Source organism: Cololabis saira, chromosome 12 (genome assembly GCF_033807715.1).
Source record: "Cololabis saira isolate AMF1-May2022 chromosome 12, fColSai1.1, whole genome shotgun sequence".
NCBI lineage: Eukaryota > Metazoa > Chordata > Actinopteri > Beloniformes > Belonidae > Cololabis > Cololabis saira.
The window spans coordinates 8,328,349-8,355,533 of record NC_084598.1 but is presented as its reverse complement, the minus strand read 5'-3'; the positions used below and the strand labels follow the sequence as shown (position 1 = coordinate 8,355,533).

Sequence of the window (27,185 nt, the reverse complement as noted above, 5' to 3'; positions counted from 1 at the left end):
ATTTTTTCGTACTTTTTTATCTGATTTGACCAAAGGTACACAATGATTCTACTGTAATTACTTGAAATTATATGTGACAAATAAACAAAACTTGAACTTGGATTTGTTGCAGTTCCTCAACTGCCAGAGGTTCAACCCAGAAGTAAAGTGGCTGGTGCTTGTTAGTCCCTCAGCGCTAACCACCTTTCTTCTGGGTTGAGGCTCATTCTGAACTAAGATTCATTGCAGTTTCTTGACTGACTCCAACTTTAGAGCAGAAATAAACATATTTACAGCCTGGTTAAAACAAAAGGGTTTGGTCTCAAGTGATTGATTTCACATCCATGGAAACTCTGAGGGGTGTGAATTTTTTTGTACCATGCCAGGAAAATGTATATAAGGCAATACATGTATTTTTATATGGTTTATTTACAGTCGGCTCAGCCAATGGCAAGCCACTACCACTTGCTCATCTGTAATCGTCATGCTACTGCCCTTAGCAATGCAACCACTCGTTTGTACAAACCCAGCGTCTGCTGAACGCTTTTTCAATTTTACTGCCGAGAGTATGTTAAACAATATATTCTACTGTAAAAGACAGCCCGTATAGGTCTGGAGATATTTCGCCAGGGATCCCCTGATCGAGGTCAGAGCTAACTCTGCTCTTTGATTGACTTCCCGCGCAACAGGACTAACCCCTGTATGAAGAAAAATGGTTTTCAAAACTGCTCTTCAGAAAGCACAATAATGGGTCACATGACATAATGCTTCCATTGTTTTATACAGTCCATGGTTGTGCCACACCGTATAATTGTCTCCCTGTTACGACATTATAAACCTCTAACAGATCAATCTAAATGCAATGCCAAACAATACCAGTAGATGGAAACATCTTATCAAGTTTTTTAGATTTCAAACATAGAACTAGGAGTTCAATACACGTTAGAAAATGTTCTTTTTGTAAGATTTTAAGTGTGTATCAGCCAACACTGTGTTGGGGCAGGTTGGCACAAATTTACAGGACATTAATCATGAATAAAATAAGAATGACAATAATAAAAGTTGGAATTAGATAAGAACATGATATGTATTTGTATTTTACAATGATATCTTACTAAACATTCTGCCAAAATCACATGAAAGTTTCTAAAGAGCACAAAAAGACAACAGCTATGTCCTTAATAAGACTTGAATCGACTAGGATGACTAGGAGAGCATCTCAGCACACATTTATGCAACCTTAGTATCCCTCATGCTGAGTATGACTGAGTATGTTGTCAAAACAATAAAATTCACATTCTTGTTTATGAGAATAGCCACCCCTCTTTGTCTGGAGTTGTAACGTGCTGAGAACACATGAGGAAATTGTGAGCAATGAGTGTATCTACTGTTGTTTTAGTTAGATGGGTCTCCTGTAATAAGACAATTTCTGCCTGCAGGGTTTTTAGTTAAAGAGTCTTAGTCACTTCTCCCTGGAAGCAGCTCCACGCACATTCCAAGTAACAAACTTTAATGTGCTCATGATCAGATCGTTGGAGCGAATGTTATAAGTGAGTGAGTGTGCTGCATTAGCTCATCTACCACCAGTCAGTACTCGATTTGTAAAAAGAAATCAGGGGGGATGGTGGATTTTATCATATGGGGACAGATAATTTGTGCTGATTACAAATAATATAATATATTACAAATAATAGCACTGACCAAAACACCTGCAGAAATACTGCAGGAATGACATAGCAGCAGTTAAATGCAGCCTTCTGTAAGCTTTAAATATCCACTGGGCTTACATCAAATACATCAAAACACAACAATAATAAAACAGTTTTATGAATTTATCAATATGACTCTGTCCTTCACAGGATAAGTAAAATGGATCACTGCAAAAACTCAAAATAAGAATATTTGTTGTATTTCTAGTTAAAATGTCTCATTTTGGTAAAAAAATCTTATTACACTTAAAACAAGACTCATCACTGGAAAAAACAACAATTTCCACCTGTTTCAAGTATATTTTCACTTGAAATAAGTAGAAAAATCTGCCAGTGGAACAAGACTTTTTTGCTTGAAATGAGAAGATAAATCTTGTCCCACTGGCAGATTTTCCTACTTATTTCAAGTGAAAATTTACTTGAAACAGGTGAAAATTGCCAAATAACAAGTTATTTTTCTGGTGTTATTTTTCTGGTGATGACTCTAAATGTTGAAATAGCAGTAAAACCACATTCATTGATGAAATGACATAAGGGATGGAAAGAGGGGGTGGCAGTTTTACAGGGGGGATGATTTTGACCATTTTTATTTCGGGGGGGGGGGGGGGGGGGGGGTGCCATCCCCCCTCATCCCCCCTCAACTCCAGTACTGCCACCAGTGTGTGTCCTCTTATCTCTGACTGGTTTGATATGTCTTTGCTCTCTGGCTGGTTGCAGGACAGGCTGGTTTAAAGTGTCTGTCCACATCACAACTTCCTGCCATTGCAGCTATGACAGTGTCTAGTGTTTCTCTCCACAAAACTGCTGATGTCTTTGAGATGTGAGTTGGAGACAAAAACGATACCAAGTGTTGATGTAAAAAACTTGGGCAATCTACCAGGACATAAACCATATATGGTATCAGGACAGTATGTAAGAGTAATTTAAAATACAGTGATTATTACATTTACTTACACTTTTGTTTCAGCTAAAGTAAATGTACCATCTCAACATTTTTAATTGGTGGTTAATTGGTTCATTCGAGTTGCAGTTCAGACATTTGAATATATTGTAGGGATAACATTTTTTAATAGCCTCATTTTATATTAGAATTCAGTCTATGAAAAGGATGACATCTTGAGGTGTACTTTTGCAGAATTAAGAATGTTTTTTTTTTTTTATATTGCTGTGATGAGTAAACAGAGTAATAAGTTGGTAGGGTGCCTCTTTAGTGGCTCGGCTATTATTTTGCAGACACAATGCTTCATATGGCTTTGCATGTGTAAATGCCGAGCAGTCTGCCAACTTACAGCTCCGAGACCTGAATCATATCAAATTTGCTGTAGTGATGTGCTATGGAAAATGGACAAACTCTTATTACCAATGACACGTAATGATTCCAGAGGGCAAAGACACTTGTTTTGTGGAAAAAACTATTCTTGTGTAATGATTCCTAAATGTAAAGAAAACTGTTTTCTCAAATAATAACAATGCTGAATTCTCATCAACCTATATAACTTATATAGGTTAACCTATATAAGTTCAGGTCATGGGGGGAGAAGCCTGAGCAAACCGGTCCAGACCTTGTTCTCTTCAGCTCCAGCTCCTCTGGGAGGAGACCAAACCCTCCCAAGGCCAGCAGAGAAACATCATTTCTCAGCTGTTTACTGAGTCTGCCTCAATCCTTGAGTCCTCTCTGTTGCACATGGCTAAAACACCTCCTCAGTCAGTGCGTTTACATGGGAAGTTTAATTTCTCTTTAATTCAGAATTAAAATGAAATCCGATTTAAAATGATTAAAAATTACCATCTAAACACCTAATTCCGAATGAAAACGGCCATTCAGAATTAAACTTAATTCCAAAGTAAGTGGCGGGTTTATTCCGATTTTAAATCCGAATAGAATAATTCTGCGATCATGTATACACTCATTCCGCTTTAAATTAATTCCGGTCTTTCCGCGCTGCTCGTTCCCTCGCCCGTCTGTCGCTGGGCTTGTTTTCAAAACAAAGTTTCAAAATGGCAGTAATTGGTGGTCGTGCCAAAGCACGGTCTTCTATCTCCCTCCTCCTCAGCACACGAAACAAAATCATCGACATGATGTTGTCATGCTGCTGCTTCAAAAATAAAATCTAAACAAATCCAAAAAGGATGCTAATAATGTTGTCCTCCATGTTGTTGCTAATAAGTAAGTTTGTTTTCTTCTGGTAGACGTAAAGACGTAAAGACATAAAGACGTCCGCCCCCCTATCCAATCAGAACCTTCCCAACCCCCAGATCTTAAGAGAAATTGGATAAAGCCGGTCAAATGTGTTTTCCATGTAAACCTCAATTCAGAATTACTATTTCCATGTAAACTCGAAGGAAAATAGTTTAATTCTGAATTATCTAATTCGGAATAATTCATTCCGAATTAAAGAACATCATGTAACCGTGGCCAGTGAGACAACACATGTTGGGCAGCTGGCGGTCAGTACTGTATACCGAGGCCCAAGCCTTCGCCTGCCACCCACTGCATTGTGCACTTGACCCGTCTGGTCCCCCCTGCAAGTGCTGGGCCAACATGAGCATGAAACCATAAGTTCATCAGGTTAAATGTGGGTAAAAGGCCCAGCCGCCACAAACCCGCTGATGAGACCCTTCCTTAAATATAATCCAATTAAATTCAAATCATAGCCTATTCCAATTAATTCCAAGTAATTCATGCACATCATAACTATTTACTGGAAGGGGTCCAGCTGTGGAATAGTGTTGATCTCAAACTTAAGCAATGTACATCCTTTGTTATGTCAAAAAATCATTATTTGCATTTATATTTGGGAGTCATGGCTGTAATTGAAAAAAGGGGAAAAGAGATATGTATGTGTATGTATATGTGTCAGGGTTTGACACTTCCCCCCAGTTTGAGTTTTAGTTCTGTCCCTCCTGTTTACCCTTTGCCCTGATTGTGTCTGCACCTGTGTCTCGCCGTGTCTCGTTATCCCCTGTGTATATCTGGTCTTGTCATTCCTTTGTTGCCTGTCGGTCCGTACTGTTTGTTCCCTCCATGTACTCCTGGTTTTCGATCCCCGTATACGTGAGTTGTTTTTGATCCTGCTCTGCAGCATTTTAGTTTGGCTTTTTTGTGGAATAAATCCTTCTGTTTTTTGAGAACTCCTGCCTCCAGCCTCCCTCTCTCCTTGCGTTTGGGTCCTCAACACCACGCCTTGTGACAGAACGGACCGACCAGCATGGACCCAGCAGGAGAGAGTGCATCGGCCCCTGCTCCGGTGATGGTCCCGGACCCCCCACAGCCTGCGCCTCGGACCCGGGTACCCCCGCAGCCTGCGCCTCGGACCCGGGTACCCCCGCAGCCTGCGCCTCGGACCCGGGTACCCCCGCAGCCAGCGCCACGGACCCGGGTCCCCACTCGGGCAGCTCCGGGGATCCTCTGCCCCCCGACGCCGGCTCCCCGCATCCTGTCTGCCCCTGTTCCGGCGCCCCGCATCCTGTCTACCCCTGTTCCGGCGCCCCGCAGCCTGTCTGCCCCTGTTCCGGCGCCCCGCAGCCTGTCTGCCCCTGTTCCGGCGCCCCGCAGCCTGTCTGCCCCTGTTCCGGCGCCCCGCAGCCTGTCTGCCCCTGTTCCGGCGCCCCGCAGCCTGTCTGCCCCTGTTCCGGCGCCCCGCAGCCTGTCTGCCCCTGTTCCGGCGCCCCGCAGCCTGTCTGCCCCTGTTCCGGCGCCCCGCAGCCTGTCTGCCCCTGTTCCGGCGCCCCGCATCCTGTCTGCCCCTGTTCCGGCGCCCCGCATCCTGTCTGCCCCTGTTCCGGCGCCCCGCATCCTGTCTGCCCCTGTTCCGGCGCCCCGCATCCTGTCTGCCCCTGTTCCGGCGCCCCGCATCCTGTCAGCCCCTGTTCCGGCGCCCCGCATCCTGTCTGACCCTGTTCCGGCGCCCCGCATCCTGTCTGACCCTGTTCCGGCGCCCCGCATCCTGTCTGCCCCTGTTCCGGCGCCCCGCATCCTGTCTGCCCCGGTTCCTGAGGCGGTCCCGCCGCCCATCTCGGTTCCTGAGGCGGTCCCGCCGCCCATCTCGGTTCCTGAGGCGGTCCCGGATGGATCTGCCCAGCCCCGAAAACGGCCCTCTGGCCGGTGTGCCTGGCCCCGAGTCTGGTTCCGGTGTTGGGCCCCCAAAATGACTCTCCGGTTGGCCCGGCCCCGTCGGCGTCCTCCGGAACGCTCTCGCCGGTCTGCCCGGCCTCGAGGACGGCCCCCGGAACGCTCTCGCTGGTCTGCTCAGTCCCGAGGACGGCCCCCAGAACTTTGGCCGTGTGGGGCCTGGGCCCCCTCTGCCCGCCCTGGGTGTGGACTGTTGGGACATCTGTGATCTGTCCCTTGAGGGGGGGGTACTGTCAGGGTTTGACACTTCCCCCCAGTTTGAGTTTTAGTTCTGTCCCTCCTGTTTACCCTTTGCCCTGATTGTGTCTGCACCTGTGTCTCGTCGTGTCTCGTTATCCCCTGTGTATATCTGGTCTTGTCATTCCTTTGTTGCCTGTCGGTCCGTACTGTTTGTTCCCTCCATGTACTCCTGGTTTTCGATCCCCGTATACGTGAGTTGTTTTTGATCCTGCTCTGCAGCATTTTAGTTTGGCTTTTTTGTGGAATAAATCCTTCTGTTTTTTGAGAACTCCTGCCTCCAGCCTCCCTCTCTCCTTGCGTTTGGGTCCTCAACACCACGCCTTGTGACAATATGCATCTATGTGTGTACATGTATGCAAGTGTATGTACAGTATATGTATATATTATATGTTTGTTTTTTTTTATTTTTTTGTTCTTTCTTTAGTTCTTTTTTTTCCCTTCACACTTGACACCATGTATTGTGTAGCTTAAGTTGTATAGTAGGCGGGCATTAATAAGCTCTGCTTCTGCCTGAGCCTTTTTCAGTCAAATTGTAAAATTTGTCTCTTCCTTGTTGCCTTGAAAGGCAAAAAAAAACTAAACTAAAACATCCAATTTATTCCAATTCATAACCAATACAAATCTATAGTTTTAGTTTATTTGTATTGGAAGGGACTTTTTCCTTGCAGGGGGGTTTATTTCAGTTTTTACAGTTCACAACCTTTTTACTGTAATTTGTGTGTAGTTTGTGTTTATATTTGTAATGTGTGGATGGAAAATGAGTTGTGAAGTACATTTCCAGATCCAGGCACCAGAATTCAGTGCTTTTGTTGGCCAAATGTCAGTCTTTACCGTGAATCCGGGATGGTGTTTAATGCAAGAAAAACACAGGTTGCTGTTTTTGATGCATCATATGACGACTTAGACTTCAGTCATTTATAGACGGGTTACTATTTGTCGACAAAACAACAAGAGACCTTTAAAATTGCATACCTTTTTAAAAGGAGCCACACCAAGGCCGAGCCGCAGCATTCCCTTGTTGTCTACTTCACTTCTCAGCTGCTCTGATATATTTTCCTCTAAATCAGTTTATTGTGAATAATTTGTGAGATGAGGCGTAATCTTGTTAAAAGCAACCTAACCTGTATGATTCACCAGAACATAAGAAACAACCTTGATGTTGCATCACTCATGTATTGGAGTTACATTTTTTTTTACGGAGGATATTTTTGATAACTTTAAGGAAGAGAAAATACCGTTGAAAGTCAAAAGGAAGGACGGAAACGTGCTTCTAGTGTAAAATTACGGGGTAATTCTTGGTAAAAAATAAAAAATGCTTGAAGTGGGGAAATTGAAGGATATGTGTGCGTGATTGTTACTAAAAGGAAGGTTTTGGGCTCAAAACATTCAAAAAAATTCTGAGAAAATTCAATTTGAATGTATGAATTTAAGATTCCTTTCATTTTACTTCATTTTTCTTCAAAAAGGCATTCAGATATGCAGAGTATTGTGACATCACAGACCCAAAACATAGTGTCCTGCCTCCCCATCATTAACTCCACCCAACTTCCCATCACGATGCATTTTCAATTCAATTTCATTTCAATTTTATTTATATAGCGTCTATTACAACAGAAGTTGTTTCTAGGCGTTTTCCAGAGATCCAGAACATGACCACCGAGCAATTATTACATAAACATAACATAAACAACTTTATACACCAGAAGTTGCACACAACTCTAATAGTGATTTCAAATAAAGCAAACCCTGCAGAAGAAGATTAGCATGGAAAGACCCATGAAGCCTCTGCTGGCCTACACTGCTCAAAAGAATTTCAGGAACACTTCTTAAAAGAGAATTTAGGCTCAAATCAATTAAACTTTTAGGATATTGATCAAGTCAGTTATAGCAGAGATAGTTGTTAATCTGTTTAAGATGGAATAGTGGGGAGGCGGGTGTAAGTTTAAAGTTGCTCGTACATTTGATCACATAAAAAGCAAACCTAACTGCTCTGTTACTGTATTTGCGTAATCATTGATTATGTGTTAATAAAGGCTTATTAGTGAAAGAGTTTAAGTATTACATTATTTTGTCCGCCAGTCAATAGTTCTATTCATACACGTATTAATCCCGTTTTGGTTTATAGCTCAATTGAAATAACAACAACACAAGAAAGTGGGAAAGAACAACAACTTCTCACTTTGCTTCCAGAACTTGAACTTTGGTGACTACATCATGGCGTGACTTGTGTTGTGTTGTGGTGACTTGACTGAGTTCATCACTTTTTTTAATCTCATCTATCACCTCAATTTATCACTCCAGTCTTCAAACAGAATCTAAACCTAAACGCAATTATAATACATTTGAAAGCCTCACTCTGAAACTCCCGAGCTGGAAATCAGAGAAGCCAGTTTTGTTAGTGGTAGTGTACCGGCCCCCTGCTGGTGCTTATCTAGAGTACGGGCTAAGATTATCATAAATTAATTGCTATTAGTTAGGTGGTTACTAGAACAATGGTCTGTGGTTACCCATGTATTCAGACTTGAAAACATTACCATGTAAATAGCACTAAGTCCAGTGTTCATTAGCCAACCGGCCACTACAATATCTTAATGTAGCTTTACCGCAGGACACAAAGAAATCTCACAAGTTCATGTTTATGGGTTTAATTTTATCTACTCTAACGAGGCTGCTCCCTTTCTTTCTTTCTCGTTAAGATGAATTATAAACTAAGAACAAAATCTTAGCTTGGAGTTGATCATTCAGACAATTTTAGTCTGAACCATCAATATTATTATTATTTTTTTATTTATTTATTATTGAAATAACAACAAACAGCACATTGTTGACAGTACATAAAAGTATATCAATTACATCAGGGGTAGTTATATATATTAAATAAAAGTAAGTCATTACAAGAGATGGTTTAAGAAAAAAAAAACTAAATAATACATAAATTAAGAGTACCAATAAATAAAAAAATAAATCAAACAGGGGTTTCAGGAAAAAACTTTTCATAATGTCTCAATAAGGTATTACTTTTTTTGTTATTTAACAAAATCAGAGATTTAAGCAAAGAGTTAAGTTCCAGGAGAAAAGGGACAATCTTAGGTATTGATTTTGCGAATTTTTGTGTGTGAATAAAACATTGTGCATATAGGATAACAAAGTTTTAGGAAGTATTCAAGAGCATAATCTTCTGAGTTAACATAATAGCAAATAACATCTTTAAGGCTAAGAGAGTATTTAGATTTAGCAGCATCAAAAAAATAAGATTCAACATCATTCAAAAACTTTTTAGAGATATCACAATAAAAAAACAGATGTGAAATTGTTTCAGTATTATGATTACAAAAAGTACAGGAATCATCAACATCAGTAAATTTAGAAAAAATACTACTAACTGGGTATATATTATGAAGTATTTTAAAATGTACTTCTTAAGCCTTATTAAATATGCAATATTTACGGGGTACCTTTGGGACCTCCAGTAAAACTTGCCTCTAGGCACAACTCTATTCATTCTTTGAAAACACTGGCGAGTATGTTTATTATTACACTTTCTATCAGATAGTTCTATTCCACTCAGCATCAGTACAGGTTGACTTGTTTTAGATTCACAGTAACTCAAGTGGCTTTTCATAAGTATGAACCATCAATATATATATTTTTCTTTTATTTATTTTATTTTTTTACAGATATATACAGAAAAGGTACACAACTTCAGGATAAAATGCAGTTACAAATTAAGGACAGTAAATTATATATCAAAATAAAATAGAAGGCTTGAGGTTTAAGGAGGATTTTTTTTTTTTTTTAAATCAGGAAATATCATATTTTTCACATAGGCTTCTCGTTTTAACCGCTCTGGGGTTTACGCTCTGTTTAGGACTGTCGGAATACGATATTAATATAGCTTTGAGAACAATTATATTTGGACGTTGGCTAGCAAATTTAATACAGTGAATATGATATTTAGCAATAATTAAGAGAAGGTTGATTAAATATACTTTGTCTGGGCTTGTCATATCATTTTTTGATACACCAAATAGTACATGTTGAATGCTCAACTTAAAGGAAGAATCAACTTTAGCATTTATAAAATTATTAAGGTCATTCCAGAGAATATGAGTATATGTGCAATTCCAGAATAAGTGAGATATTGTTTCATCCACATTACCACAAAAAGAAACGAGGGTGTCAATGTGTATCTTATATTTAATAAGATTGGTCTTGATTGGATAGCATATATGACGTATTTTAAAAGTAACCTCTCTTACTTTGTTTGTAATAATATATTTTCTTGACAAGACCCATGTGTTTTTCCAATCTATCTCATTATATAAGTTATTCCAATAGAAAACTGCTGCAGGTTTAGAAACAATATCTCTCTGTATAATATATCTAATGCTTAGTAAAGGACAAATATTACCGACATATATGTCATCAGGATTCAACCTTGGAATATTACAGTTTCTCCCTTTAGGAATGAAGCATCAACATGACAGAAGAGACTAGAAGCGGCGCTCCGGAGCGTCATTTCCGGCGGAATATTCCAGCGGATTTACCGTCGCTCTTTAAAAGGACGCGCTGAAATCGCACTGGGCAAACTTGACAGGTAACCCGTCTCACGTTTTGTGTACAGTAGTGAGATCTAGTACAAATTTAAATAAGAGTCAGACGTAGAAAAAAAAAAAAAAAAAAAAAAAAAAAACTGGAAAAAGACTGCGTCATCCAGGGAGAAAATAGAAAATACAAAACAATCAAAACATATTTTGCAGTATTTGTGTGCATTGCCACGTCTCCATTTGGTAAACTAAGAAATCAGTGGATCTCCTTTTCAGGTAAGATGAGAAAAAGCTTCTGTATTTAGTCTACATGTGTGGTCATATTCTAAAAACACCTCTGCAATTTTCTTGACTGTCGCAACGCAGGTTAGGCACTTATTCTAGCCTTTTTGCTTTCTTTCTTTTCTTAGTTTTTTAACAAAAATGTGGGGTTTATAAAAATGACAAGTGTTAAGTTTAACTACTATCCTTCTTTATGCCTTAATTATGAGGAGGAATGACAGGCATCTGCTGCAGGTCTGAAGCTGATGCTGATGCTGATGCATCTGCAGACAGGTTACACTGTCGCAGTATCAGAGAAATAGGATTAGATTTCTAGTCTGATTCATCGTGTGGTATATCAGATATGTTATAGGATGTCAATGTATAGCCTAATGCAAAAGCAGAAGGCGCAGCATGAAGACGGGACGGATAATTGCTCCAGCCGACATGTTTTATGAAGGACCTAGTGAAATGTTTCCTTTAAGATTCATTTCCAACTTCATCATCATCATGTATTTAACTCACCACCATGATCACATGGTATGGAGCACAAGTATACAAACGATTGTACATTTATAGCAAGTGTACATGTACATGTTCAATTAAAATACTCAATTTGCAAAATAAATATCATTTGAACAGTGGAAGGACATTCTTATAAAAGGTGCCTAATTTATAAATAACATTTAACTTATTAGATTATAGTAACACAATCAATTTAAACATAGATGGTCGGTTTGTATAATTATACAAAGTATACTTTAGTAAATATTTTTGTCTGAGATTCATTATATTTACATTTTTACATTCGAACAAAATATGAAACTCATCTCCAATACGGTTGACATTCCAGAAGTTACAGAATCCCTGACTTCTATCCAGACCTTTACACCTTCCTGTGACTTTTGGTATTATGCTGTTATTCATCCTAAAATTACAAATGGCCTGTCTATACTTTTGATTTTGACATAATAAGTACTGTTCTAGCTTAAACTCTTGCTTAAACTCTACATAAATATCACATGATGTTCATCCTATAGAGTTCACTTCGCCATTTTTGCAGAAATTGATCTTTCAACCTTTGCTCAACAGTTAGTTTCAACCAGTCAATGTTATTCCACGTTTGAGATAAACCACAGTCATCCAGTATCCGCTTTACTAGCAGAATCCATGGTGACTGAAATACATCTGCTTTGTACAGTCTAATTAAACAATCGTACATTATTTTGCTTAATTTACTTTCTTTACCTTCCACCAACCTCCCCCAACTTGATACAGCAATTTAACAGCTAAGTATTCTAGCGTGCAATTGAAAAGCTGCTGGTGTTGAGTACAATATATGGGATGTTGATCATCATTGAATTACACAGACTTGATCAGAGGTGTCAAAAGTATTCCCATTCATTACTCAGGTAGAAGTATAGATACTAGAGTTTAAAAATACTCCTGTAGAAGTTGAAGTATCAGCTCAAGTTTTTTACTCAAGTAAAAGTATAAAAGTACTGGTTTCAAAACTACTTAAAGTATAAAAGTAAAAGTAATGTAAGGGGGAAAAAGGCCATTAAGGACAAAAGCCATTGAAAATGAATGCATCTTAGTATAATGTAAATATATTAAAGAACCATATATGTGTACTATTGAGCATTAACATGTGTTTCAGAGAGCAGCAGATATGATGACTAGTTGCCTATAAGTATTGTAATGGTGCAAAAAGTCAAACTTCAGAGGCATGTTATCATTTATCCTAACCTTTATTGGAATGTACATCCAAGTTTAGTTGCAGGAATCTGAGGGAACGGATGTAAGAACAAAACTGGACAAGAACATCTGAAACAACCACAACCAAATTCACTCTATCCGGATGGAGCAATTTAACTGGATAGTTTTTTTTTAAAGGCCGAAATGAAATAGAGTAACGAGGCTGTTTTTAAAATGTAAGGAGTAAAAAGTACAGATAATTGTGTGAAAATGTAAGGAGTAAAAGTAAAAAGTCGTCTGAAAAATAATTACTCCAGTGAAGTATAGATAACCAAAATTTCTACTTAAGTAAGGTAACAAAGTATTTGTACTTCGTTACTTGACACCTATGGACTTGATAAATGTATTGTTCTTTTCCACCTGCTTATTTTTTTCTTTTCTTTTTTAGCTGTTGTTTGTGTAGTGAGCCGGAGACAATCATGATCCTCCTGACTCCCTCCTCTGGTATGTTCTCTTTTCTCAATCTCTTCTCCTTATATCAGGATTACTGTACACCTACTTGGATACCAAGGATTATGGCTGAGGTTTTTGGATAAATTTGGTCAGGAAAATAAACACTTATGTGCCTCTGTAATTCATAATATTCCTTGACGGAATAAAACTGGACAAAAAACATGTAAAATGAGTGGCTTGTAGTACATTGCAGCTATTATTTATTTGTATTTGATTTAAAAGGTATGTGCAAGTTCAGAGGAAAACCATTGCTTGGTGTGTGAGACACTGTCCATTCACACTCTTTAACAAACACCTAAGCAGTTTCTGCACTTTGATGACAGATAAACAGAGATTTACCCTCCTCTGGTGGTCTCTGGTGATTTATTGCTACTCACTGATTTTCAAAATGCTTAAGGAACACAGATGACATTAAAAATGTAAATAGTTCATTTCTGATTACCCTTGGTGTGAACTGTGAGTCTCCAGCTTTTTCTCGTTTAGTCTTTTGAGCTGTTACCTGGTAACATAGCAGGGTATTACGTAACAAGGGCCTTCCCATCATGCTTTGCACTCATTAGGCAACAATCCAGAAATAGAGATCTGCTTGAAGTTGACAGTGTGTCTGTTTTTCTTTTTTTTTTCCTTCTTTTTCTCAATTAGTAACCAAAGCAGAGCATTAAGTTGTTTAAGTGAACCTGTGTGGCTCAGTTATTGTATTTACTGTTACTAAAGTTAATAAACCCGATTATTCATCTGGCAGTTATATGGTATTACTATTAAATGCAGTAGTAACTGTTGATCTGTGTTTTTTTCCTGTAAAAAGTATTTAGATAGTAATACATATGCCAGGTTGTGATTTGTGTTAAAACTCCAAACATGAGAAGTAAAAAGCATGCTGTCAAGTAAAAGTGCAAGTTGTTGTTTGGCTTCCTGCTTTGTCTCATACCTGTTTTCTTTCAGATGAAGAGTCTCTTGAACTCGCCTGGCTTTGGAGTCACGGGAAGTTCAGGGTGAAAATCTCGTGAAAGGTTGCTACTGCAACGATTAAAAATATCAAAATTTGCAGGTCATTATCTGTGCATATTGTCTTGGACAGCACCATGACTTGACAGAAAAATAATACGCTTTACAAGGAGGAGGAGGAGGCTAACAGAAAACAAAGATTTCTTTGTTTGTTGTAATCAAAAAAGACAAATCCGATCTGATTTGTGGGGGCTGATTTTGGCTGGAGTGAGGCAGTGTCAGCAGGCTTCCATGCTGCTGATGATGATGATGATGGAAAAAGTAGCTTTTTTCTATCATTCACAAAGCAAATATTCACCTCACTACAACAAAAACGTCACATTGCAAAACTAATTTAGCCTAAATTGATGATTGAAGCAACGATGCAGTGCTGTGAAAAAAGATCAATCTCCTCCTGATTTAGTCTTTTATGTATCCACCTCACTGTAAACAAAGTGATAAAAGAACATTTAGAACTGAAGTAATAACCTGTTGTAGACGTGCACACCCTAAATGTCGTTTGTTCTCTTTAGTCAAATAACACCCTAAGTAGATCATTTGTAGAAAAATAAAGTTTACTTCCGGGTTAAAACAGTAGCTCACTTTTCCAGCTGTCAGCCTGAAAAGGTTTACAAAGCTGCAGGATTCTGTGAGGGATGAAACGAACTGAAGGAATCCTTCACCCTGACTGTGGCAACGATGAGAGAAAACCACAGAACTAACACAAAAGAACAGAGAGTTGTTTATGCACCATGATGGGTCTTCTTCAGTCAAGCACGGCGGTGGTAGTGTAACGATGTGGGGCTTATCAGTGTTGTGGATCCGGTTCAGGTCATTCAACACCAGAGTTTCCTAGTAAGGGTAAAAGAAACGTTACTTCTGAATCAAGTTTGCCATCCCATACTGCACTGAAGCAGTTTTGTGAACCAAAATGGAACAGTCGGCGTATTCGGTTATCACCATTACCTTAAGCCGGGCAGACACTGTGCGGTTGTCGGCTCGTTTTGAACCGATTTTCCAGTCGTGCGACTATTTTTTGGATCGGGCCAGATTTCGACCCAATCGTTGGTCGTGCCTTGTGCAGTATACGTGGGGTAACGACGAGAGATTAACACCTCACGACGAGAGAGTAACACCTCACGACGAGAGATTAACACCTCACGACGACCTCACGAATCGTGTGCTCGCAAGAAAATCAAACGTGTTTGAAATCCTGGTCGCTCCTCGTGAAGGAATCGCACAGTTGAAGCAGCTACGACCCGATTGGACTCATCCTTTCACAGAGAGCATGCACAATCTCTGATGTCACGTCAAAAACTATTATTTGTAGTTTAAAGTGTTGCAAATTCACATTACACATCATGTTTTAATAGCGGAAAAAACACCACATTTCCCACGTCTGCCCAGCCAATTCCTTGTCCAATCACGTCTAACGTCTAATCTTTTTTCATTTATCGCCAAACAGAATGGCACAAATTGCTAAAGGCTGATTTATGGTTCCGCGTTACACCAACGCAGAGCCTACGGCGTAGGTTACGCGGCGACGCGCACCGTACGGTTACGCCGTCCATTTAACGCGGAACCATAATTCAGGCTTAAGTTTGTTTTTGCTGAGCATCTTCGGTGTCTCCCACTTCGGGGTTCCTCCTCTTCCACTTCTTTTTGACGTTGCAGTTCCAGTAACAGAAGTCCGACGTGAGGATTATGATCGTATAGTGTGAGCAGACGGGTCGCATCAGAGCATCGGGTCGTACAGTGTGAGACTCATGGGCTGTGAACTTTTGAACTCCGCGATCTAGTCGTGCAGTTTGAGATGGAGCTGAATCAAACAATTTAAAATATCGCACAGTGTATGCCCAGCTTTACTTAAATAAATAAATACAAGTAATATGTAAAACTCCTGTTTTATGCTTGACTGTGTCAAAGATTCTAAAAGGGTCACAAAAACTGAACAAATCAGGAGGACATTAATCATTTTCTTCACAGCACTTTATAAAGTCTTGCCATTAACAACATGACCCTCTGAACTTAGTGTTTGAGAATAAACTGCATGCTAATAAAAACACGAAAACAAGCTGTAGAGTTACCCCCCATGCCACTTTCACCATTAAAGCCCAGGCCAAAGTGGCATTAATAGATCCGGTTAGCCATGTGAGTGCTGGCACGTCCTTGTGTAAGGTCAGTGTGTAGTGTGTGTCAACGCAGTAGGTCCATCTCACCGTCACCGTAGCCAGTAGGGCATGTAGCCTTCCCCTAAATGTTCTTAGCCTGTTCCCCACACCGCTATTTCAGTGTTTTTCACCCCAAATGCGACACACACTTATATGCTAACACTTCACCTGCATCCTGTTCAGATAATGATATTTTTCTTTCAGAATTTTAGCTGTTGATATTCAAGTTTACTGCATGTCACTGACTGCTTTTGTAACAGTTAAAATGTGTAATTAATTACTGCTTAGATACCAGCAATAATTGGTAGATAATGAAGCACTGGTTACTGCTGCATGCCCTAGGCTACACACAACTGACTGATTGAGTTTTTACAGCAACACGTTTTTTTTTATTCTTTTGAAAATGGATGAATGTGTCGTAAGGTCGGTCCCCATCAAAAAACATGCATCTTGGTAAGTCATACTTTTTTTCCATAAGATGGGGAAAATCAATTTTGAAGTAAAATTTTCAGTGGTGGGACTCAATTAAAAAAATTTGTCTAATTAATGAGAGGCTTTGTAATTAATTAATCGCAATTAATCGCATATCAATATTTGACACGAGAAGCAACGTTTTTAAATTTTTTTTTTCCATTCAAATTGTTATTTGGAACAAAGGTGATACATGTTATACAATATTGCATGCTTACATCATGTCCCTGTTTATATAAATAAAAGTAAAATAAAAAATAAAAAGAAGATAACTCATTCATAAAGAGAGGGAAAAGGGAGAAAAATAATATAAAAGGGAAGGGGAAAAAAAAAAGTAAAAATAAAAAACATTTTTCAATTTAAATGGATTTTGTAAATTCTTTCTTGCACAATTTGCAGACAACTGTGCTCTTATCAAGGTTTCCACTCGGTAGCTTTTTAAAACTAAAATTGTACTGTGCATCAGTATTACGGGAACTCTTTTGCACTCCTAACAGTGCGGAACAATGAGAAATGTTCCGCACTGTTTAAGTGCAAAAGTAAATTGCGATTTAATGCGTTACTTTTTTTTGTCGCGTTATTTTTCTGTAATTAATAAATCGTAATCAACGCGATAAAGTCCCAGCCCTAAAAATTTTGTTTTACATAGCATAAACAATCGCCATGCAGCATATGATAAAATATCCTCCAGTACAGATCACCTTTATATGGACTACAACATTTTCTGAAGCTTTAACGTTACTTTCCCAACTGAAGTTTGACCCAGAACGAGATAATTATAAAAATTACGGACATATAATTCAAAGAAGTGGTTTGATGTGGTCATCCGATCACAGTAGGGGTTACTGAGCTCACACAGACAACTACTGACTGCTGCTGTTGTTTGGTCTCAGATTTCTTCCAGTACACCAACAAGATCTTTCTGAGCGATCCGGCCACGGGGCTTCAGATCAAAGAATTTGCACGTAAAAATGCAGCAAATGCTCTGTCGGTGGCCAACATGGTCATGGGGATGGCCTCCATTCTCTGCAGTCTTAACGGGTGAGTGAATGTGCCGTTAATGGGCGTCTCTATCTGAAACACAGGTCAGGGTCAGCTGCAGGATCGGGAAAATCTATAGGCCTGATTTAGAGAAGTGGATGCGTTAACAACCGCACCAGAAAACAACATTTTAGTAACTATAGCAGCACAAAAAACACGATTTAGTAAAAGACAGCACAACAACAGACAAATGAATCAGAAACGATAGACAAACAGACATTACACAAGTTTAGGAGCTCGCATGCTCATCCTTTAATGTGAATTGGCCTTCGGGGTCAAAAGAATCAATAAAGCAGTAGCAGCAGCGTACAACATAGCAGTATACAATATCAATAGCAGGGTTTTTTTTTTATCTTTATTTCGGCTTGTAAACACTTTTTTTTTTACAAAATAAGATGAAAAGGTAAAATAAACATTTCTTTTGCCGAAAAGGTGTAGACTGAAGCCGTAGCTTATAGTGCCTACCCTTTTTATCTTATGATCAGCTTAAATCTGAGACATTAACATTACTCCGTGGAAACAAACAATACATAAAGAAGACAAAAATAAGTAAGAAAAATATAAAATTGAATGTTTTTGATAATATAGTTTATAATTATAGTGTTTTATATTTATTTACAGTATTTTCTTTAAACATTTATTTAAACTTGAAGATAGAACTGCACATTTTTAGGTCGTTGTCACAACTATTCCAAATTTCTCTAGCCTTAATTGATGTCCATCTCTTTTTAATATTAGTTCTTGCTGTCGTCATCCCAAACATGAGTTTCCCCTTCAGTTCATAGCGGGTTTCTTTTATTTAGAACAGGTCCTCAATGCAGTTTGGAAGCAGTTTCTGCTGAGCTTTAAAGGCGAATAGAACAGTTTTCTGCTCTGCTATATCATGGAATTTTAGAGTATTATATTTAATAAAGAGATTATTTTTGGGATCAAATGGGACACAATGATTCAGGAAAGAGACGGATGTACATTTCTTCTCATATGTATATAAAAAAAAAACTAACTAGTGCAGTGGTTCCCAACCTTTTTTCCTTGGAGCCCCCCCTACTTGTGTCTAAGACCAGCCGGGCCCCCCGACCCGTACGTACTAGCAGCAAAAGAGAAGTTATTCGTTACAAACATTTAATTGGAAAAAATGAACATTAATTATGTTTTTTTGATACATTTCTCTTTTGTTTACCCTGTACTTTGTTTTTCTCACCTTCCTTTTGTGTCACCAATGTATAAAATACACACGAAAAATAATTGCAAGGACATAAACATATTTCTGAAAAATGTCTCTTTTAATATGAGAGCAACATTTTTTAACATTTTTCCTTTAACAACCTGTCAGAGTAGTAGTATGATTAAATGTTGAATAATGATATAATAATATGTTTTTAAGTTTTTATCCTGATAAAGTATTTTAAAATGACCAAAATATATTTCTAAGTGGGTTTATTCAGACTTGGATTACTGTATTCCATTAGGTGTGTTATTATGATTTTTTATTTATTTAACATGTGTAAATATAATTTTTACAACTACAAATCCTCAAAGCAAACAAAGTTTCGCGCCCCCCCAGAGATCTCTGGCGCCCTCCCAGGGGGGGCCCGGACCCCAGGTTGGGAGACACTGAACTAGTGTACAGGTTCATCAATACACTGTGATTCTTCAAGTTACTTGACTTTATTTGTAACACTATTTATATCTCTGGTAGTCTTCCCCTTTCTCCACGGGTGAAACCTTCAAAAGGGGTTGCTATCATCGAATGGTTGAACCAAACACACTCTTGTTTTGTCCAGGCACCACCACGCTGCGTGTTGGCTGGTTCTGATTGGCTACCTGCTGGATTTGGCAGATGGAGCCGTTGCCAGGCAACTCAATGCCTGTTCTGCACTGGGTAAGTGGAGTGTTGTGGTCAGGAGCTTTTACCATAGATAAACTTCAACTGGGGGGGGCGTTGGTAGGGGGTTGGCATGGTTCTCCCGCACAGCCTTTTGTCTGGACTTTCTAATTGGATGCACAAAGTCATTAACAAAGGCAGCCAGTTAAAAGAAATTCTGCAACTGAAAAACTTTGGTTAGTCTTACAGCTCTTCTTTCGTCGGAGTATTAGGGCCCAACTATGACAAAAAATAAATAATTGGAAATTACGAGAATAAAGTCATAATATAATGAGAATAAAGTCGTAATGTTGCGAGAATAAAGTCGTAATATTATGAGAATAAAGTTGTAATATTACGAGAATAAAGTTGTAATAGAATAAAGTCGTAATATTATGAGAATAAAGTTGTAATATTACGAGAATAAAGTCGTAATAATACGACAATAAAGTCTTAATAGAATAAAGTCGTAATATTACGAGAATAAAGTCGTAACATTATGAGAATAAAGTGGTAACATTACGAGAATAAACATTACAAGAATAAAGTCGTAATATTACGAGAATAAAGTCGTAATTTATGAGAATAAAGTCGTAATATTATGAGAATATAATTTATGAGAACTCTAACAGGAAGAGCATCTTCTCCCTGTGTTAAAATGAGGAATATTGAGCATCTTGAGAAGTTATATTTATATATTTATAATATATTTAATATTACGACTTTATTCTCGTAATATTACGCCTTTATTCTCAAAATATTACGACTTTATTCTCAAAATATTACAACTTTATTCTCGTAATATTATGACTTTATTCTCGTTATTTTACGACTTTATTCTCATATTATTATGACTTTATTTCTTTTTTTCTTAGTTTGGCCCTAATGCTCCGTCGTACTTCTTAGAGAAGAGTCATACATATTTTTACGCTGTAATTTGTAACTTCAGCAAATCAGTCTTGTCTCCAGTCCTCCACCCCCTGTTGATTTTATTCTCAGGCTTTTAATATTGTTTGTTACCCCTTAAGTATCATGTAGTGCAATTCAATTATTTTCAAAATGACTATTTTTAAATTAATGGTATCATAATTAGCATTTTCTTCTGACTTTATCTTTTGCTTGCAAAACATTTAGAATATCTTACATAAGGTAAGGTGTTTTATAAATAAGCTCGACGGACGAGCTCACATTTTCTCCGAGGCTCAGAATAGCTCCCAGGTGCATCATTGTTGGCTGCACAGGCAGCTTTGTGTCTCAACAGGCTTTTTTTCTGCATGACTTTGCAGGTGGACCTATTTGTGCCCACCCCCCCCCCTTCATGTATTTTGTCAAATGAACAGTCACTTTCTGATTAAGCAGCCTAATGCCATGGGATCCCACTCCAATTGTCTATGTTATCCCGTTGCTTTGGGTTCTCTGCATATCTGAAATTGCTAAAATTGTTGACCCCTGGGCTGCGGAATTCCACCTCGCTCATTCGAGCCACGGCCTGAATCACCTCATCCTCATTTGCTGAAAACATGCTATGTGCTCCTGCGGGATAAAGAGACAAGGCAGCGGAGAATTTTGTTTATAGAAAAGGCTGCCCATTGGGCTGACACTGAAATTTCCGCTTGGAGATTTTTTGCATGTACACGCACCATGCCAATGTCACGTGCAGCTCAGGGCTGGCAGCAACTTTAAATACATTTACTTTAGCTGTCACAGAATAGGAACTCATGGTTCAGGTAGTGTTTGAATAGAAATATATCCCATTGGGGCTTTCAACGCCACATTATTAAGACTGAAACATTTCAACAATTCAAACTCTTATTGTTTATTTATTGACCTCTTTGTTCCATTCAGGTGCAAAGCTCGATGACTTTGCAGACTTCACCACCTTCGGGATCGCTACGTCGCTGCTGCTGCGGACGCCCGACCTGCTGGACAACATCCTGTGCATGTGCTACGTCCTGTCCGTGTTTGTCCGTCTTTGTTTCTTTTCAAGCGGTGAGTAATTGTGAGCTGTGCTTTCCACTGAAATCCTTTCAGGCTCTCTTTTTTTTGTGATCAAATGTTTTTTTTTTTTTTTCTTTTTTTTAATTATAAACGGTGGCATCCACACCCTGCAAAAACTCAAAATCTTAACAACAATATTTATCTTATCCCATTAAATCCCATTACACTTAAAACAAGTGAAAAAAACAACAATTTTCACCTGTTTCAAGTAGATTTTCCCTTAAAATAAGTAGAAAAATCTGCCAGTGGAGCAAGATCTTTTTGCTTGTAATGAGAGGATAAATCTTGTTCCACTGGCAGATTTTTCTACTTATTTCAAGTGAAAATTTACTTGAAACAGGTGAAAGTTGTCAAATAACAAGTTATTTTTCTGGGGATGACTCTTGTTTTAAGTGTAATGAGATTTTTTGACTAAAAATGAGACATTTTAACTAGAAATAAGACAAATATTCTTGTCAACATTTAGAGTTTTTGCAGTGTAATGATGTCAAACAAGCATTATACACATATTTTCACCCCCTTCCAAACCCACCCCTCGGACTTAAGCATTCGATGAAAACAATTAATAATTAATAAAAAAAGATAATACAACAATAAAACACAAAAAAGGACAAAATAAAACAAAGGCAAAACATAATAATATCAAAAACTGGACAAGGATAGCTGCAACAAGGTAGTCTATATCCATTTTAAATACATCTTTCAAGTTTAATTTGATCTGTTGCCATATGCTAAACTAAAATATTTTGTTGTTTTGCATTATGGATTCGGGCTGTAGATATTTCTGGATAGATAATATCAAGAAAAGTCAAATACCAATGGGAGATGTTAAGCGTGTGTGGTGGTTTCCATCTTACTGCCATGATCTTTATTGCTGCTGTTAGGCCAGCAAGCAAAATTGATTTTGACATAGTGAAGAATTAATTGTGGATAAATTATTTAAAATAAGTGTTTGAGGGTTTACTGGAATATTCTGTACTGTTATCAAGGATATTGCAGTTGCAACCAGTTGCCAGAAGTTTGCAACTCTCTTAAAAAGGAACTCATTTGATTTGTTTTGAACAGGAATCCCGTTCGTGTACCGCGGCCTGCCCTGCATCTACTCATCAGCCATCCTGGCCAGCGCCTCGTTGCTCTCAGGGGGAAACATGGCCTTGCTACGGGTCATCGCGGTGGCCATGATCCTCTTCATGATCAGCCAGAACTTCTACCCCCACGACCGAGTGCTGGAGTCCCAGGCCTGGAAGAAAGCTGTCTATGCTGGAGGTAAAAATATACATCAAAATCCATTACAACCAGTACTGGAGATGAGGGGGGATGAGGGGGGATGGCATCCCCCCCTGAAATAAAAACGGTAAAAATCATCCCCCCTGTAAAACTGCAATCCCCCCTTTCCATCCCTTATGTCATTTCATCAATGAATGTGGTTTTACTGCTATTTCAACATTTAGAGTCATCACCAGAAAAATAACTTATTTGACAATTTTCACCTGTTTCAAGTAAATTTTCACTTGAAATAAGTAGAAAAATCTGCCAGTGGGACAAGATTTATCTTCTTATTACAAGCAAAAAAATCTTGTTCCACTGGCAGATTTTTCTACTTATTTCAAGTGAAAATCTACTTGAAACAGGTGAAAATTGTTGTTTTTTCCAGTGACGAGTCTTGTTTTAAGTGTAATAAGATTTTTTTTACTAAAATGAGACATTTTAACTAGAAATAAGACAAATATTCTTGTTAAGATTTTGAGTTTTTGCAGTGATCCATTTTACTTATCCTGTGAAGGACAGAGTCATATTGGTAAGTTCAGAAAAGTGTTTTTTATTGTTGTGTTTTGATGTATTTGATGTAAGCCCAGTGGATATTTAAAGCTTACAGAAGGCTGCATTTAACTGCTGCTATGTCATTCCTGCAGTATTTCTGAAGGTGTTTTGGTCACTGCTATTATTTGTAATATATTATATTATTTGTAATCAGCACAAATTATCTGTCCCCATATGATAAAATCCACCATCCCCCCTGATTTTTTTTTACAACTCAAGTACTGACTACAACACGTCTCATCTCTGCTGGAGCTTCTTTCTTCTTCTACTTAAACTAGATTTGCACATATTTGTGAATAAAACCATAAAGTTTCTTAATATCAGAGCAATATCTCAACACGTACTTCTTGTGAGGAAAAATGATATAATATAGAATTTAATTCTTTTGACATCTCTTGATTCTTCCCATTCCGCAACTATTTATTGCCTTTTAAGAAGCTATAATGACATTTCAACCTATTTTCCATTTATTTCCTTTCAGGAATTGCCATGGTGTTCTGCTCTTCCTTCCCCCCGGCGTGCGTGTACTACCTGCTGTGGTCCGTCTCCTATATTTTGTTCCCGACATCTCTTTGGAGCACAAAAGTGTAAAAGGGCTGCTGGCATGGTCCAAATCCTCCACGTAGGTTCCCCTCCGGCCCGCCTGGGCTCACGGAGGCTTAGACTGCTGCTCCTTACTGTCACGCAGCATCCAAGCTCTAAATGCTCACACGTTTCACAGGTGAACATTTGTACTATTTAACCTTTATTTTGATGTGACACCTTGATTGAAGACTGAGAATTTGAATGAGCGATAAGGAGGACATTTGAATGCTTCTTGCTGTCTTCTGTCTTCATTCCAGAGGCTTTGTCGCATGCCTCAAAACCACCTTTTCTTCAGTTTTACCTCCTGTTTAATGTCCTTTTTTCAGTATTAATCTTACCCTTCATGAGTGTTGAAAAATGTTGCAGCAAGGGACATCTCCTTCTCATAGGATTTAAAAAAAAAGATAGAAAGGAAGAAAAAAGAACCAATTTCAGTGGAGATAACATCCTCCTGTCTCGTAAGGTTTACATTTATGACAGTGGACGCCGTCACAAGAGAAAGAGTTTGAATGGCCTTAAATCCATGACTTTTAGCAGCCTTTCCAGGACTAAGTATTCCACGTCCTCACAGATCTATGTTACTGAGTAATGGGCATTCATATAGAACCATCCTGTGTTTGTATCAGGATTGTAATCTTTTCCATGATGAAGTGATCGTAAAAGGAGCTTTTTAACATAACAATTCTGTCACTCACCGTACAACCTCAAATCAGAGAGAGTTGGAACAGTACCAGGGAGAAAACAAAGCAAAACGCTAGTTTTTACATTTACTATTTGTAGTTATTTGCATTCTGGATGAACCCCTGATATTTTCCATTATTTTTAATTATCGTTTCATTTGTTAATATATATTAATTTTTGCATTTCTGGCCAACCACTTTGGAAATGTTAATATGGAGACAATTCATGGATAGTAGAGGGACCGAAGAGAGTACATTGAGATTTTATTCTTTAAGACTACAAGTTTTTCTATTTTAAAAAAGACGATGTAAAGCACAATCACATAAAGGGACAAAGAGAGTTTTGAAGTGAAAAATACAACATTAACCCTAGGCTTTTGCACAACTTAAACGTGTTTTTAAGAATGGAACAAAATAACAACTTAAGTGTTAAGTGAGAAAGAATAACATTTATAACGTGGTAAATGTCCCAAAATGTGTTGCAGGTCTAAAATGCAAAGTAGATACATGATAAGAAATGAAATTAAGTTGGAAAAATAAAAATATATATATCTTGGGTTCGTAAAGTCTGCAAAAGTATAAAGGTCAAAGTAGATGTAATCATCACCCTATTGTCTTGTTCTTTTCCCACTTGTACGGTCTGTATCATCCAAACTTTCTGATTTCAGGGTTGCGTTTGATTTGCTGTTTCACTGTTTGTTGTAAATACGTTGATTTGTAAGTCAGGTGGCCACAACTCCAGCTTTTATAAATATCAGACTTTAGTTTTTGAGACTTCCAGCTTTTTACCAAGTTGTGACTCTGTCCAAGAAATGTTAGATGTCCATCTTTCCTCAATGTGTGATTTTTTTTTATGTGGTCATTGTACGCGTTTGTCTCTGTTTTAAGAGGCATTGAAATTTAAGCAGTAATTAAATGCACTCTGGATCGCCATCCCAGCTGCATGTATGGCTTCACTGCAGGTGCTTTCACATCTGCAGTCCACGTGGAAATGCAACTCCAACAACTTTAGCTGTGCAACGACACTTGTTGTCCGTTTGGTGTGGTTCAGTCAGTGTGAATCGACCATTTGAGAGCTGAAACAGTCTGAAAACGCTGCCTCTCCTGCCATCCAGTGGGGGGAAGTTGTCACCGTGCTGTTTGCTGCACTGCAGCCGGCTCTGGCCGGGATCACAAGGAAGATGCTGCAGAAACGTCACACCTACCGATGGAGGACGGGAGAACTGTGATGACACTCTTTCAACATGGCTAATATTGTTTGAAGGACATCACTTTTTTGTAGAGCATTCCTTTTGTAGCAATCCTGGCGTTACTCATTAACGGGTATAATTTGTGCCTTTGCATTATAGGTGACAAATGGACAAATTGTAAAGTTTGGTACTGTTTTTGTTCAGAAGCCCAATGACGATTTTAGCAGAGGGTTGCAGAAAAATGTGTGTTCTCAGCTATAAAAACTAGTGACGTTTGATTCCAGTCTTTGAACAGCACCATCCCTAAGCTCAGAAACAAGATGGACATCTCTTATCATATGAGTTCATTCATTGAATCAATTTAAAACTTCATGAAGCCATATTTTATAATTTCAGTAAATTGAGTTTTTGACTGTAAATTGACTCTCAGAAGGAATTCTGATGAGATGGAGCAGAATCTCATAATTTAGGCATATGTTAAAAGCAAATATGTATACTGTTCATGTGTTCTGGTTTAATATTAATTCAAGTCCACTCTGGTATTTTATAACCATTGTTGTGAAGAAAACTGACTATATAAAGTGCACTCAGAGGTCTACTCTTGTATATTCAGTAGTGCATACGGCTTTCCTGTGTGGATGTTTTTGTTTTTAAACTGTAAAATCACAGTAATGTATGCATGCCGAGAGCATTACGAATACAAAACTGTACTTTCCCTAATAATAAAGAGTGAAAAAGATGACAGCTGACCGACTAAGATCTGAGCTTTCAAGTTTGTACATTTTAACAACAAAGAGATACGAATAAAATAACTTGGTTTCAGTGCGTTTAATCCATCATTCCATCAAGTTTAAATATAAAGCCACTGGGCCACCAGGTGAGCTCACAAACACAATGTATTTGACGTAGTCCATTGGCAGAGATGTCAAAAGTATTCACATTTATTACTCAGGTAGAAGTATAGATACTAGAGTTTAAAAATACTCCTGTAGAAGTTGAAGTATCAACTCAAGTTTTTTACTCAAGTAAAAGTATAAAATTACTGGTTTCAAAACTACTTAAAGTATAAAAGTAAAAGTAATGTAAGGGGGAAAAAGCCATTAAGGACAAAAGCCATTGAAAATGAATGCATCTTAGTATAATGCAAATATATTAAAGAACCATATATGTGTACTATTGAGCATTAACATGTGTTTCAGAGAGCAGCAGATATGATGACTAGTTGCCTATAAGTATTGTAATGGTGCAAAAAGTCAAACTTCAGAGGCATGTTATCATTTATCCTAACCTTTATTGGAATG

The 27,185-nt window shown here is 38.3% G+C and overlaps 1 protein-coding gene across 6 annotated transcripts; it reads left to right on the top strand.

The window, feature by feature from the left end:
- The first annotated feature begins 10,586 nt into the window (after window positions 1–10,586).
- tmem269 (transmembrane protein 269) lies at window positions 10,587–26,626 on the top strand. 6 transcript variants are annotated; one of them, XM_061735371.1, is made up of 8 exons: window positions 10,587–10,657; window positions 13,015–13,070; window positions 14,022–14,089; window positions 17,599–17,746; window positions 19,531–19,628; window positions 21,456–21,599; window positions 22,674–22,874; window positions 23,911–26,626. In XM_061735371.1, the coding sequence occupies exons 4-8, from the start codon at window positions 17,706–17,708 to the stop codon at window positions 24,018–24,020; spliced, it is 594 nt and encodes a 197-aa protein (XP_061591355.1). In that variant the 5' UTR covers window positions 10,587–10,657; window positions 13,015–13,070; window positions 14,022–14,089; window positions 17,599–17,705; the 3' UTR covers window positions 24,021–26,626. The 6 variants fall into 6 exon arrangements, with proteins under 6 accessions (XP_061591355.1, XP_061591352.1, XP_061591350.1 ...); XM_061735368.1 differs by having other exon boundaries at window positions 14,022–17,746; XM_061735366.1 differs by lacking the exon at window positions 14,022–14,089 and having other exon boundaries at window positions 10,593–10,657.
- The last annotated feature ends 559 nt before the right edge of the window (window positions 26,627–27,185 follow it).